The sequence below is a fragment of the Belonocnema kinseyi genome, chromosome 2 (assembly GCF_010883055.1).
Source record: "Belonocnema kinseyi isolate 2016_QV_RU_SX_M_011 chromosome 2, B_treatae_v1, whole genome shotgun sequence".
Lineage (NCBI taxonomy): Eukaryota > Metazoa > Arthropoda > Insecta > Hymenoptera > Cynipidae > Belonocnema > Belonocnema kinseyi.
In genome coordinates this window covers 156,120,483-156,133,582 of record NC_046658.1, presented here as the reverse complement: position 1 = coordinate 156,133,582, position 13,100 = coordinate 156,120,483, and the positions used below count along the sequence as shown (strand labels likewise).

General features: G+C 28.7%; 1 protein-coding gene across 1 annotated transcript in view; it reads right to left on the bottom strand.

The window, feature by feature from the left end:
• LOC117183031 (WD repeat-containing protein 7) overlaps window positions 1-13,100 on the bottom strand; it is a 163,028-nt gene that overhangs the window by 101,511 nt on the left and 48,417 nt on the right. Inside the window, exons 7-10 of the mRNA XM_033376174.1 lie at window positions 8,747-8,773; window positions 8,237-8,371; window positions 7,958-8,131; window positions 7,356-7,521 (exon numbers count right to left, since the gene is read on the bottom strand). Coding sequence (XP_033232065.1) covers window positions 7,356-7,521; window positions 7,958-8,131; window positions 8,237-8,371; window positions 8,747-8,773 — 502 coding nt within the window. The remainder of the gene's footprint in view (window positions 1-7,355; window positions 7,522-7,957; window positions 8,132-8,236; window positions 8,372-8,746; window positions 8,774-13,100) is intronic.

Genomic DNA, 13,100 nt, shown 5'->3' with positions numbered 1-13,100 from the left:
TTTAGATAGAAAATTATTCATCTTGGTTTGAAATTCAAACATTCGGTAAAAAATATATGTATTTTATTAATAATTCGATTCTTTTAGTAGAAACTTTTTTTGGTTAAAAATACTACTGTATGGTTGAAAATTAATTTCTTTTTTTGCTGTTGAAAATTCACATTTTCGGGTTCAAAATTAAATTTTTTTAAATTTGTATTTTAGGATAGAAAATTAAACAATTAGATGGGAAATTTAATTATTTATTTGAAAATTGACGTATTTTGTTTAAAATTCAACTCCATGGTTAAAAAATTGAGCTACTTTCTTAAAAGTTCTTTTTTTTTTGGTTAAAGATTTATAATTTTAGTTGAAAGTTCGTTTCTTTTTAAAGTAAAAATTTGTTTTTTGAACTAAATATTACCCATTTGTTTGAAAATTCAACTGATGGTTTGTAAAATAACTTTATTATTGAAAATTCAACTTTTAGAAGAAAATTAATATTTTCGAGTTCAAAATTAATTTTTTTTAAATTTGTACTTTAGGATCGTAAATTAAGCAATTTGATAAGAAATTTAATTATTTACTTGCAAACTGACGTATGTTGTTGTAAATTCAACTCCTTGGTTAAAAGTTGAGCTACTTTCTACACATTTCATTTTTTTTTTTTTTTGGTTAAAGATTTATCATTTTAGTTCAAAGTTCGTTTTTTTTTAAATTAAAAATTATTTTTTCAAACAGAAAATTTAACAAGTTGTTTAAAAAATCAACTGATGGTACGCAAAATAACTTTTTTCTTGAAAATTCAATCTTTAGTAGAAGATTAATATTTTTGGCTCGAAAATTAAAGAATTTGATATGAAATAAAATTATTTAATTCAAAATTAAACTGTTTTATAGAAACTTAGTTTTTCTGATTAAAAAATAATTCGCATCAATAGAAATGTAACTACACGATTTTTAGTTAAAAATTTATAAATTTTTTTGAAAGTTTGTGTTTTTTGGTAGAAAATTCAACTATTTGTTACAACATATATGTATTTTATTAAAAGTCGTCTTTCTTATTTAAAAATTTTGTTATTGAGAATTCACATTTTCGGGTTAAAAATCAGACTGTTTTGTACAAAATGTGTATTTACGTATTGAAAATGAAACTTTTTTGTAGAAAATTTAACTATTTTGTAAAAAATTACTGTATTTTGTTGAAATTTTGTCCTTTTGGAAGAAAATCAATTTTTGGTAAAAAATGCAATTGTTAAATTCAAAATTAATCCGTTTTAGATAAGGATTCAAATCTTTTGTTGCAAATTTATTTTCGGTAGTTAAATCTAACGGTTTATTATTTCAAATTAAAATTCGAAAATTTATAATTTTAGTTGAGAGTTCGTTTTTTTATATTCAAAAAATTTTTTTGTAAACTGAAAATTTAACCATTTTTTTCTTGAAAATTCAACTGATGGTTTTGCAAAATAAATTTTTTGTTGAAAATTCATATTCTCAGGTTGCAAATTCACCTGGTTTTTTGAAAATCGTCTTTTTGTACAAAATTAAACGGCTTTGTAGAAAAATTGCTTGTTCTATTGAAAATGAATTCTCAATGAAAATTATACTACATAATTAGTGATTAGAAATTTATCTTTTTAGCTTGAAAATGAAACTAATCTTTCGAAAATTTTTAGAAACGAAAAAATTTAAAATAAAAATTAATCATTTGTTTTAGTTGAAGATTTAAGTGCTTTGTTGAAAATTCTTTTTTTTATCATATTCAACTGTTTTCAATTTAGAAATAAAATCTGTGTCAAGACGAATTTCCAACTAAAAAAGATCATATTTCAAACAAAAAATAAACAGTTAAACATTTTGTTTAAAAAATTAATGTTCAGCCAAAGAAATGAATTTTCAATTAAAATTATGAATATCCAACCAAAAACATTAATTTTTAAATAGTGTTAAACTTTTAACGACGTTGTTAAATTTGCATCTATAAAAAAGGTGAATTCTGAACGAAAAATTTACCAGTAAAGATTTTTCAGTCAAGAGAGGAAAAAAAATGCAAACAAACTGTTGAATTTTCAACAAAACACATGAATTTTCAACTAAAAACGGTCAATTTTCATCCAAAAATAGAATAGTTAAATTTCCAATTACAAAAATTGTTTTAAAACCAAAAAAAAAAAAAACAACAAAATTTGAACCAAATATTTAAAGAGAGTAATATAATGCTACTTTCAAAAATTAAGAATTATTCTTATTCAATTTTAGAATGAAATTGAAACCAAAAAAATGAAGCATGCCCTGGGAAAAATTCCCTGACAGCTCCAGGTTTTCCAGGTTTTCCAGGTAGGGTAAACACTCTGTTTCCTAGGTTTTTTCGTTGGATAGCAATTATTTACAAGAAAGTAAAACCATCAGAAATCCAATCGGTATGGTTGTAAAACCAATAAATATTATGTAATTCAAAGTGGGGAAAATAGTTATTATTACTCATTGTACGGATGTTAAGACACCATTCTAACAATAAATTTTAACACCACACACAAACATACACACTCGTGACAATTACAATCTACAAACATCACGGAAAAAGCCTTAGTTTTTCATCAACGAAACATCTTTTTTGTGTAAAAAAAAATACAAAAAACAAATACGGTTCAAAAATATCAAATAACAAGGTATTACGTTCATTTATAATAGTCTGCGAAAATTAAAATTTAATATAAGAAAAAAATTCTTTTTTATCCAAATTATTAACAAAAGTTTATGGTTAATTAGAAAAATAGAGTTAAAGGGTCAATTATTCAGTTTGAAAAGAAAAAATTCAATATAAATGTTTTCAAAACTTTTATATTTTTGTATAGCGAAAGCTAAAAAAAAAATATTTTCAAATTAAAATACCATCTGTTTTGCCGAAAATTCGTCTTTTTTGTTTATATTTTATTTTTGATTAAAAATTGAGTTTTGTATTTAAAAAATCCATGATTGAATATTCGCCCTTTTTAGTTAAATGGAACAGATTTTAATTTAAAACAATTTTTGGTTGAAATATCAATTATTACATTTTACATTGTTTATGGCAGATTAATCTATTTGGATTAAAATGAAATATTTTTATAAAGATCAGTTTTTCCGTTAAAAATGTATTAATAGAAAATTTTACTTGTCCGTTTTAGTTAAAAATTCGCCTCTTTTAGTTTATAAATGAACCATTTGGATCAACATTCATGTTTTAAGTTCGTCTCTTTTGGTAGCTTTTTTTTATAATTCATTTTTCTTTTCTTCAAAATTGATCTTTTGAGTTAAAAATTCAACTATGTGATTCAAAATTTACTTTTTTTAAATAAAACTATTCTTCTTGTTTAAAAATTCATTTCTTTTGTGAAAAACTAATTTCGTTGGTTAAGAATGTAACTACTTTGTTAAAAAAATGTTGTTTTTCATAAATGTATTTTTTTAGTTGAAAACTTGACTTTTTAGTTAAAAATTATTCTTTTTGTTTGAAAATTCATCTTTTTCGGATGAAAATTTCTAATTTTGTTTTTGTTGAAAATTTAATTATTTTATTCAAGCCTCTTTTTTCAGACCAAATTTTTTATTATTCAAAAGATCCTTTTCCCGAAATCAGTCTTTTAAAATAATTTTCCTAATCTTGTTTCATCATTTATTTCATGTTGGTATCAATAAATAATTTTTAAACTGAAAAATTGAACTACTTTATTTTTGGTAACAAATTAATTTTTTTTCGATGAAAATTCACTTCTTGAAATAAAAATTTCACTATTTTACTTATTTAATTATGATTTGTGTTAATTTAAAAATTAAACATTTCGTTTAAGATTAATCTTTTTCTTTTAAATTCAACTGTTTTTTTTTGTACCTAATATTAAAATTCTTTTTGGTTGCAATATCAACTATTCAATTTTTCGTTGAAAATTCATTTTCTTTTTTGGTTCAAAGTTACACTACTTTGTAAAAAGTAAGTTTTTTGGTTAAAGATTCATTATTTTAGTGCAAAATTATTTTTTGTGGATGAAAATGTAACTATTCTATAAAATTTTTTGCTTTTTTGGTTATAAATGAATATTTTTAACAAAAATTGAACTATTCCCTTTTTGAACGGAAATTTGTTTATTTTTTAGTTCAAAGTTCAATTCATTTGTTGCAAATTGAACTAATTGTTACAAAATTCTATTTCTGATTAAACATTAATTTTTTTAGTTGAAAATCGAACAATTTTGTTAAAAATAATTTTGTTTTCGTAGAAAATTTAACTTTTTTTTAGTTAGAACTTTAAATAACTACATGGAAATATATGTACTTTGTTAAATACATGTTAAAAACATGTATTTTTTTTATTAAATATTAATAATTTATTTGAAAATTCATTATTTTTCGTTGAAAATTTAAGTATTTTGTTCAAATCTCCTCTTGCAGCTCAAAATTATTTTTTTAACTTGAAATCAAAATATTTCATTTTTAGTTGCAAAATTAATTTTTTATGTGAAAATTCATTTCTTTCCATGAAAATTGTTCTGTTTTATTGCATGTTTTTTTAAAATTAATTTTTTCACTTCAAAATTGAGTATTTTATTTAAAATTTGTCTTTTTCAATTAATTTCAACCTTTTTTTATTTAATATTAAAATATTTTTTACTTTGTAATAAATACTACTAATTTTTGTTGTTGAAAATTAATCTTTTTTGGTTCAAAGTTATACTCCTTTGTTAAAAAGTATTTTCTTTTTGTTCAAACTGCAAATTTCACTATTCCAATTTTGGTTCAAAATTTATCTTTATTAGTTGAAAATTCTACTATTTTTTTAGAACAAAAAAGGAGCATGTTATCAACACACGTACTTTGAATTTTTCAGTAGAAAATAATGTTACCTTTGTAAAATTCAGAACTAAGCAAGAACAATTGACCAATAATTAAAATATTACATTTTTTTCTCTTTAAACTGAATGACTTATTCTTTTACTTTATTTTATAAATGAACTGTGACCTTTTATTAATAATTTGTATGAAAAAAAGTTATTTCTCATTTATTAAATTTAATTTTTCGCAGAACTCGGGCTCGAAGAGATCGCGCACTCTGGTGAGTGGGATGAAAACTCAAAAACACATAAATAGTGGCACATAAAGTCAAAATTAAAAAATTTAAAAAATAAATTTTTTTAAATGGCTTTCGCATGATATAGACACAACGTGTTTTAGTAGCATGGGCAAAGCAAATGAAGCTATAACATTGTACAGAATAAAAGAAGATGACATGCACTGAAGTGATGATGATATTTTGGTGCAATACTAATAATGTATACTTTTTTACGAAACGAAGATTCAACTGTGGTGAAGCTGTGACATTTAGGATTATTATGGAGCTCAAAATAAATTTGCTTTAAATTCCAGTGGTAACTGATATTTAGAAATAAATTTATTACCAGGGTGGCCACTATTTTTCAAATTTTCGTCTCCCGATTCTCCCGGATTTACGATTTGTCTCAATTAAAAAAAAAAATGTATACCCTGCGAAACCTACAGTGTTCTACATATATGATCAATTGCAGAAGTCGATTAGCATCCCGATTTTTATTTCCCAAAAAGAAAAATATAAATAATTTAAGAATGCATGATTAAACCGATTTCTAAATAGAATTTTTAAAACATTTTTTTAAACAATAATTAAAACTTTCTAATTGAAATTGCCTGAAAAACAATACATTGAACGATTTCAGCAAGTTTAATTAGGAAAAGGAATTAAATTGTATAATTTACAAGTCGAAGAACTAAAAATTTTAAAATTTATTTTGAATTGAAAAATCTCGAAATTGAATGATTTCAGATTAAAATGTCAAAAATAGAACAACGTTAAAACGTTAAAAATGGAATATCAAAGATTACAATTTTGGGAATTGGATAATTTAAAATTGATAGGAATTAAAATCATATTATTTATAATCAGAAGAGTTTAAAATTAAATGACTAAAAATTAAAAGCTTCTGAATTTGAATAAATTTAAATTCAAAGTGATTAACATTCGACAATTTTAAATTGCTATTGCATAACAAAATTAAAATTCAACATTAAAGCTAATTAGACAAATGTTCTATAATCAAAAAATGAATTGAATTATTCTTAAAAAAAACGTTGAAAATAGTAATTTTTAATGGAAAAACATAAAAATGAAAAAATAAAATTATTTAATTTCAATTATTTGAAGTACATATAAATCGTTCAAAAATTAATAACTTTTAAATTACTAATTAAACTGTCCAAAAGTTAATTAAAAACGTAATAAAAAGTTGAAGATTTTTAATTTTTAAGAATTAAAATGTAAAAATTGGAAATCGCTTCATTTTTAACATATCTTTTAAAATAATTATTATTCATTCTTGGAATTTTCCAATAAAATATTTAAAAATTTCAAATGATTTATTGGTTTAAATCTTCAATTAAAAATCAGACAATTTAAAGATATTATATTGAAAATAATAAATAAAAAAATGAATGTAATATAATTACAATTTTAAGCTTTTTAATTCAAAATTGCTTTATATTTACATGCATATAAAATTATACAATTCAAAAATGACTATCGAGGCTATCAATATGAAACTTTGAATTATTATTTTATTATAATGTTGATTAAATTTAATTTTGTTTTCATATTAACAACCATGGTAGTTTTAAAAGTAATAATTTTAGATGTAAATATAAAGCAATTTTGTTTTTTAATCCTTTTTATTTTTATCTTTCAATATACTATCTTAAAATTTTCCGATTCTTATAGTTGAAGATTTAAACCAATGATTCGTTTCAAATTTAAACATTTTTGATTGAAAAACTTCTACAATAAATAAAAAATCTAAAAGAAGTCTTTAAATTTAAACGATTTAAAATAAAAAAAAAATCTTTTAATATGAAACTTTTAAATATTTAATAGCGGAATTGTTCTGGTATTTTGAATTCGAAACTACAACATTGTGAACTGAAAATTAAAAATTAAAATTAAAAATTAAAATGATCGAATTTGCAGAATTTTAAGTATTGTGACAAATATTGTTAATCTATAAAGTTTAATTATTATTAACCGGCTTCTTCCCGGTTTTCCCGCATTTTCCCCAGTTCTCCCGTTACTCTCCCGGTGCACTTTTCTCTCGATTCTTGCGCCTTTTTTCCACTTCACCCGACTCTCTATCAGTTCTATCGACTGTCTACCAGTTCTCCTAGTTCTCCACACTTTTCTAAGTAAACTTTCCAAAATTTAACTAATCTACAATTTCATCCGAGCTTCTACCAGTTCTCCCGACTTTCTACCAGTTCTTCCGGTTTTCTGCTGGCCAAAGTTTCTCACGGTTCTTATGGCCTTTTTCCCTGTTCACCGAACTCCCTGAAGATGCAAGATTCGCCCAGTTCTTCCGACTTTCTACCAGTTTTCCCGGTTTTCTCCCGATGCAAGTTTCACCCGGTTTTCTCCCTGTTCTGTCGGTCTGCAGTTCTCCGGACAGTTCTCCCGATTCTTTCGAGGTACAAGTTACTCCCTCAAGACTTTTTCCGAGTTCTCTCAACTTTCTCCGGGCTTTCTTCTAGTTCTCCCGACTTTCTACCAGTTCTCCCGGCTTACTCCCAGTTATCCCGACTCTCCACCAATTCTCCCAGTTTTCTCCTGGTGCAAGTTTTTCTCCCGGTTCTCATGGCATTTTCCTAGTTCTCCCGACCTACTCCCAGTCCTCCGGACTTTCTTACGCTGCAAGTTTCAGTTATCTCGAATTTCTACCAGGCATCCCGGCTTTCTCCCAGTTATCCCAACTCTACCAGTTCTCTCGACTTTTTTCCAGTTCACCCTTCCCTCTGCCAGTTGTCTCGACTTTCTACCAATTCTCCTAGTTCTCTAGACTTTCTAACAGTTCTCTCGGCTTTCTCCCAGTTCTCCCGACTTCCCACCAGTTCTCCTGGCTTTTAAACAGTTCTCCAGACTTTCTACCAGCTTCCTCCTAGTTCTCCCGGCCTTCTCCCATTTCTCCGGTCTCTCTCACTGGTGCAAGTTCTACCCACTTTCTTCCAGTTCTCTCGAATCTCTACCACTTCTCCCGACTTTCTACCAGTTCTCCCGGCTTTACCCAAGTCCACCCGACTCTCTATCAGTTCTCTCGACTGTCTACCATTTATCCTGCCCGTCTATCAGTTCTCCCGGCTTTCTCCCAGTCCCCCCGGCTTTCTCCCAGTTCCCCCGACTTTCTAGCGTTTCTCCCGGCTTTCTCACAGTTCTCCCGACTCTTTACCAGCTCTCTCGACTTTCAACCAGTTGTCCCGGCTTTCTCCAAGTTCTCCAGACTTTCTCCCGACTTTCTTACAATTCTGCCGGCATTTTCCCGGTACTCCCAAGTGGGTGGCCACCCTGATTAATTATGAAGGGTAAGATTATTTATCATCACAAATAACAAATCGGACCGGGAAAATTTTTTTACCGATGTAAAAAACAAAAATTGGCAACAGTTTAAAATTTATGATATTTATGAGATAAAGAGGATTCAAATAACGGGATGTTAAAATCTTTAATTTAAAATTCCTTTCATGAATGTAACCCTTTTTTGTTAGTTAAGTTTAAAAAACAGAATACAGCTACTTAATTACTTTTTTTGTGATATTAAAACTTCATACTCAGAGTAACAGATGTAGAAAGAAAAAGTATCAAGATAGATAATAGAAGGCTTGATAGAAGAGTGGAAAAAGACAAAAATCAATATTTATTTTAGAGGTAATGTGGGGTTACCTGCTGAGAGCCTTGCCCTTCAGCTTGCTAGAACAGACCAGGACCGCCGTAGAGTATGGAAGTTATGTTATGCGGAAAGACACATCACCGTGAAAACAAACCACCAAGTCGTTAATCAAAACTTGCTTGCATGTTTGCAGGTTTTTCTGATATTTGATAACGGAAAAACTTGTGCTATGCTTTTATGAAAGTTAACCTGAGCATGGCTATGAGAACAGAGTTAATTATTGATAGCGCAATTATATAAAAACGTACTTTATGATTATATTAGGAAATGCTTTCCTTTGAATAACAAATGATTAAGGATTGAACTATTCAGAATTGAAATATTTTCAAATTAAACAAGAACGATTTCACTTTTGGTCATTGTATTGCTTCCTAAGCTTCTCAATGCTAAATCTGTAATGAATTCACTTTATTAGTTTTCTTATCCAGTAATATGTGTTGCCGATTTTAAAAAGGACAAATGTTTATAATCTTTGTTCTAAAATATAGCTGAATTATTGGGCAATAAATAAAAATGATATATAACATCTGAATGGAGTTAAATTAAACTTATGAACAAAAAATCATACTGAATGACAAAAGATTTTATGAATATGTATATGGTAAACAAAAATTAATTAAGACATAAGAAATATGTGCATTGCCAGCAAGTGCTTGCATCAAACAGAAGACTGAAGACGATCCATTCAAACAAGAACCAGATCTTGCCACGTACCACGTTTCGATGACCAGTAAAATCGCTGATTACAAACAAATGTAAATATTGTCAAATGTTTAAATAAACATAAAAATTAGTGACAAGCAAACGTCACAAAATGTCAATTTCAAAATACAATAAAAACAAAAATTATTCAAAAAACATGTAATACAGTATCGGGATTGGCTAAACTGCAACACACCATCTGGAACCAAGAATCAGAATTAGAAAGAGTAGGTAGAACTTTAAAGATGCAATTTATGTCCAAATAACCAAGTTGGCTCGTATTTTTCTGAAAAACGAAAAACTAGACGTAAAATCGACAAAAACAGCGATTTTTCAGGTATATTTTTGCAAAAAAAAAATATGTCTTTTGGGTCGCTAAATTCGAATCGGAGGCCTTGATAACCAATTTGGCTCATACTTTTTCGTAAATTGCAAAAATAGACGTAAAATCGGCGAATACAGCGATTTTTCTTGTATACTTTTGCAACAACAAAATTTTTCATGCCTGGTGGTCTAAATCAGCATATATTTATGTTTTTGGGATCGCTGAATCCGAATCCCGGGTCAAAATAACTCAGTTGATTCATATTTGATCGAAAATGCAAAAGTAGAGGTAAAATCGACGAAAACAGCGGTTTTTCGTGCATATTTTTGCAAAAAAAATATATCTTCATCCCCGGTGGACTTATCCAGCATATTCTCATGTTTTTGGGGTCCCTGATTTTAAATCCGGGAATCAAATAACCCAGTTGGCTCATATTTGATCGAGAAACGCAAAATTAGACATAAGATCGACGAAAACCTTTACCTTCCTCGACTGGGATTGACGTTCACTGTAAATTTCCTTTGCGTCTCACGTTTCGGGGTTTTTAATTTGTGTTAATCTCCTTGCATGGCAATACAAGGATTTTTTGTAAATAAGTTTTATTTATTTTTAGCGTTACCCAGGAACAACGACGTGGACGTATTCAATTCTGTTTCCCTTGGGGTTCTTTTATTATGGTGAGTCCCCTTGCCCCTCACGCTTATAGGGTTCTTTTATTTTTTATTTTTCTTTATATCGCTTGTATCGAAACCTTTTGTCCTCAAAAGATCTACGTAGTATGCTTCGCTTTCGTTTGGTACCTTGATTGACTTTATTTCGTTTTCATCTCCACCAGTAGTCAGCCATCACGTTAATATCCCAACATCCCTGATATCGCCTCTCCATCTCTTTCATATCCTGGTGGAAATGTTCGCCTTGCTCTTCACTAAAGTCTCCCAGGTTTTCTGAAAACTTATTTTTATGCGAATGAAGAAAATGTAGCTTCAAATTCATAAGCCAGCCTAGTTTACCAAAGTTTGTTACCAATTCTGAAACCATATTTTGATAGTCTGGACTTTTCTTATTTCCTAAAAAGTTTTTTACAACATTTTTAAACTAAGCCAGGCATCTTTTTCAGTGCCAGACATTTTTGTAATGAATTCTGGATCCTGCAACATTTTTCTTATCTGCGGTCCATCGAAGATCCCCTCTTTTAATTTTGCTTCGGAAAGTTGGGGAAATTGATCTACCAAATAGGCATAGCAATCGCCATCCTTGTCAAGCGCTTAGACAAACTGTTACATAAGACACAGCTTTACATGAAGGGCTAGAATTAAAACTTCTTCTGGGTCAACTAGAGGATCTTCAATTATATTTTTTTGTCCTTGCTCAAACGATGTTCTTTTTGGCCATCTTTTTTTTTTGTAATGACGAACGCGATCTTGACTCTCCCATAAGCACAAGTAACAAGGTGATTTGTATACCCCGATTACTGTCCTAAAACGATTCTAAGAATTTTGAGATCCCCGCAAATTTTCCACTTATGAGTTGAGTAATTGATTTTTTCCAGGACAAATTTTAAGTTACTGTAATGCTCTTTCAGTTCCGTAGAATGTGCGATTGGAATTTGAGTGTCAATATTAGTATTATGCAATAACACTGCTTCTAGACTGCGCTTAGAAGAGTCAATGAATAGCCGCCAATTTTCCGGTCTATACAGTCCAGATTTCATTTTTTTCATTAATCCGTCAATATTTTTACAATAGACTAATTTCCCATGATCATTTTATTCAGAAGTAAAAAACTGTCCAAACTCTTTTTCCCTATTTCTGTAGAAACTTCATTTAACTGCTTTAGCTAATAAGTTCTTCTTTTTCAAAAAGGAAGCAAGATACTCCGAAGCATCTTTAGGGAGACCGAGATCTCGCAATAAATCATTCAATTCTTTAGACGTGAATAGCTCAGGAACTTTATTCTTTTCATTATCTGGTATGTACACTTCTGTATTAACATCGCTGCTTTCATCATCATCCTCGTCATTACCATAATCTGAAATGTCACTTTCATCACGATCAACATTGAAATCTTAATCAGTACTTTTATTTTCTTCTGCTTCAGTCGTCTGTCTGTCAAGTGACAAATTTTTTTGAGTTTTTTGTAACATCGTTATTTTCAACAGATTTAGTAATGCTAGGTACATCAGGATATTCGATAGCACTTTTCTTTTTTCTATTGATACCTGTCAGGTTTGTCATACAAAATAAGCATTCCTCTTTCCGAAGAGGTTTCCTCCATATCGTAGGTGCTTGAATCTTAAGGGTTTTCTTATTTCCTTCTCAGTCTTTCAATCGATTGAATGCCTTATAACAAGCACTGCAAATTTTGTGAGGAAACCAATTTTCACATTGGTTTTGAACTTCCATACCAAAATAGCTTTTATAAATTGTTTTTATGTCATCGTTGATTACTCTTCGATTTTCTAAAACCTCAAATTTACCACATATGTAGCAAAATGCATCTGGATCACCCATACAATTATGCTCTATAGTAGAAGTTGATAAATTGGAGTTGAAACAGCGCTTAGAAGACATGATCTGTTTTGATTTGGGAGTTTATAGAAATAGTATAAGTATAGTATAGTAAACTAGTGATTTAAAAACACACAAAAAAAAGAAACTGATAATGGTTTTTAAAACTGTGCTGAAGTAACATTAAGACTCCAAAAACATAAGAATATGCTGATTTAGACCACCAGGCATGAAAAATTTGTTTGTTGCAAAAGTAAGTGTTTAAGAATGGCTCTCTTCGACGAAGAGGATGTGGATCTCGAAACAGTAAGGGTACGAGGGTTAGCGTTCGCAGATGATAAGGTTGTTATGGCAGAGTCTATCGAAGACCTACAAAGAATGTTGAATAAACTAAATGCAAGCATTAAGAGCATGGGCTTAAAAATTAACGCAAATAAAACAAAAACTATGGTGTTCGAAGGAAAGAGTGAGAAAACACTATGTAATATCTTATTAAATGATGAGAGAATTGAACGAGTTGATAAGTTCGTATACCTTGGTAGCTTATTTACTAGGGACGGGAAGATAGATGAGGAATTAGATAGACGAATAAATGAAGGTAAGAAGGTTATTGGTAGAGCAGGTACCCTTATCAGAAGTAAAAATATATCAAATAAAGCTAAAATGGCAATACATAATTCTATATTTGTACCGACTGTACTATACCGTAGAGAGACATGGACTTATCAAGAAAAAGATAAGAGTAAAATTAACGCAATTGACATGAGATTCATGCGCATAATAAGCAGGAAATCCCTAATGGACAAAGTAAGT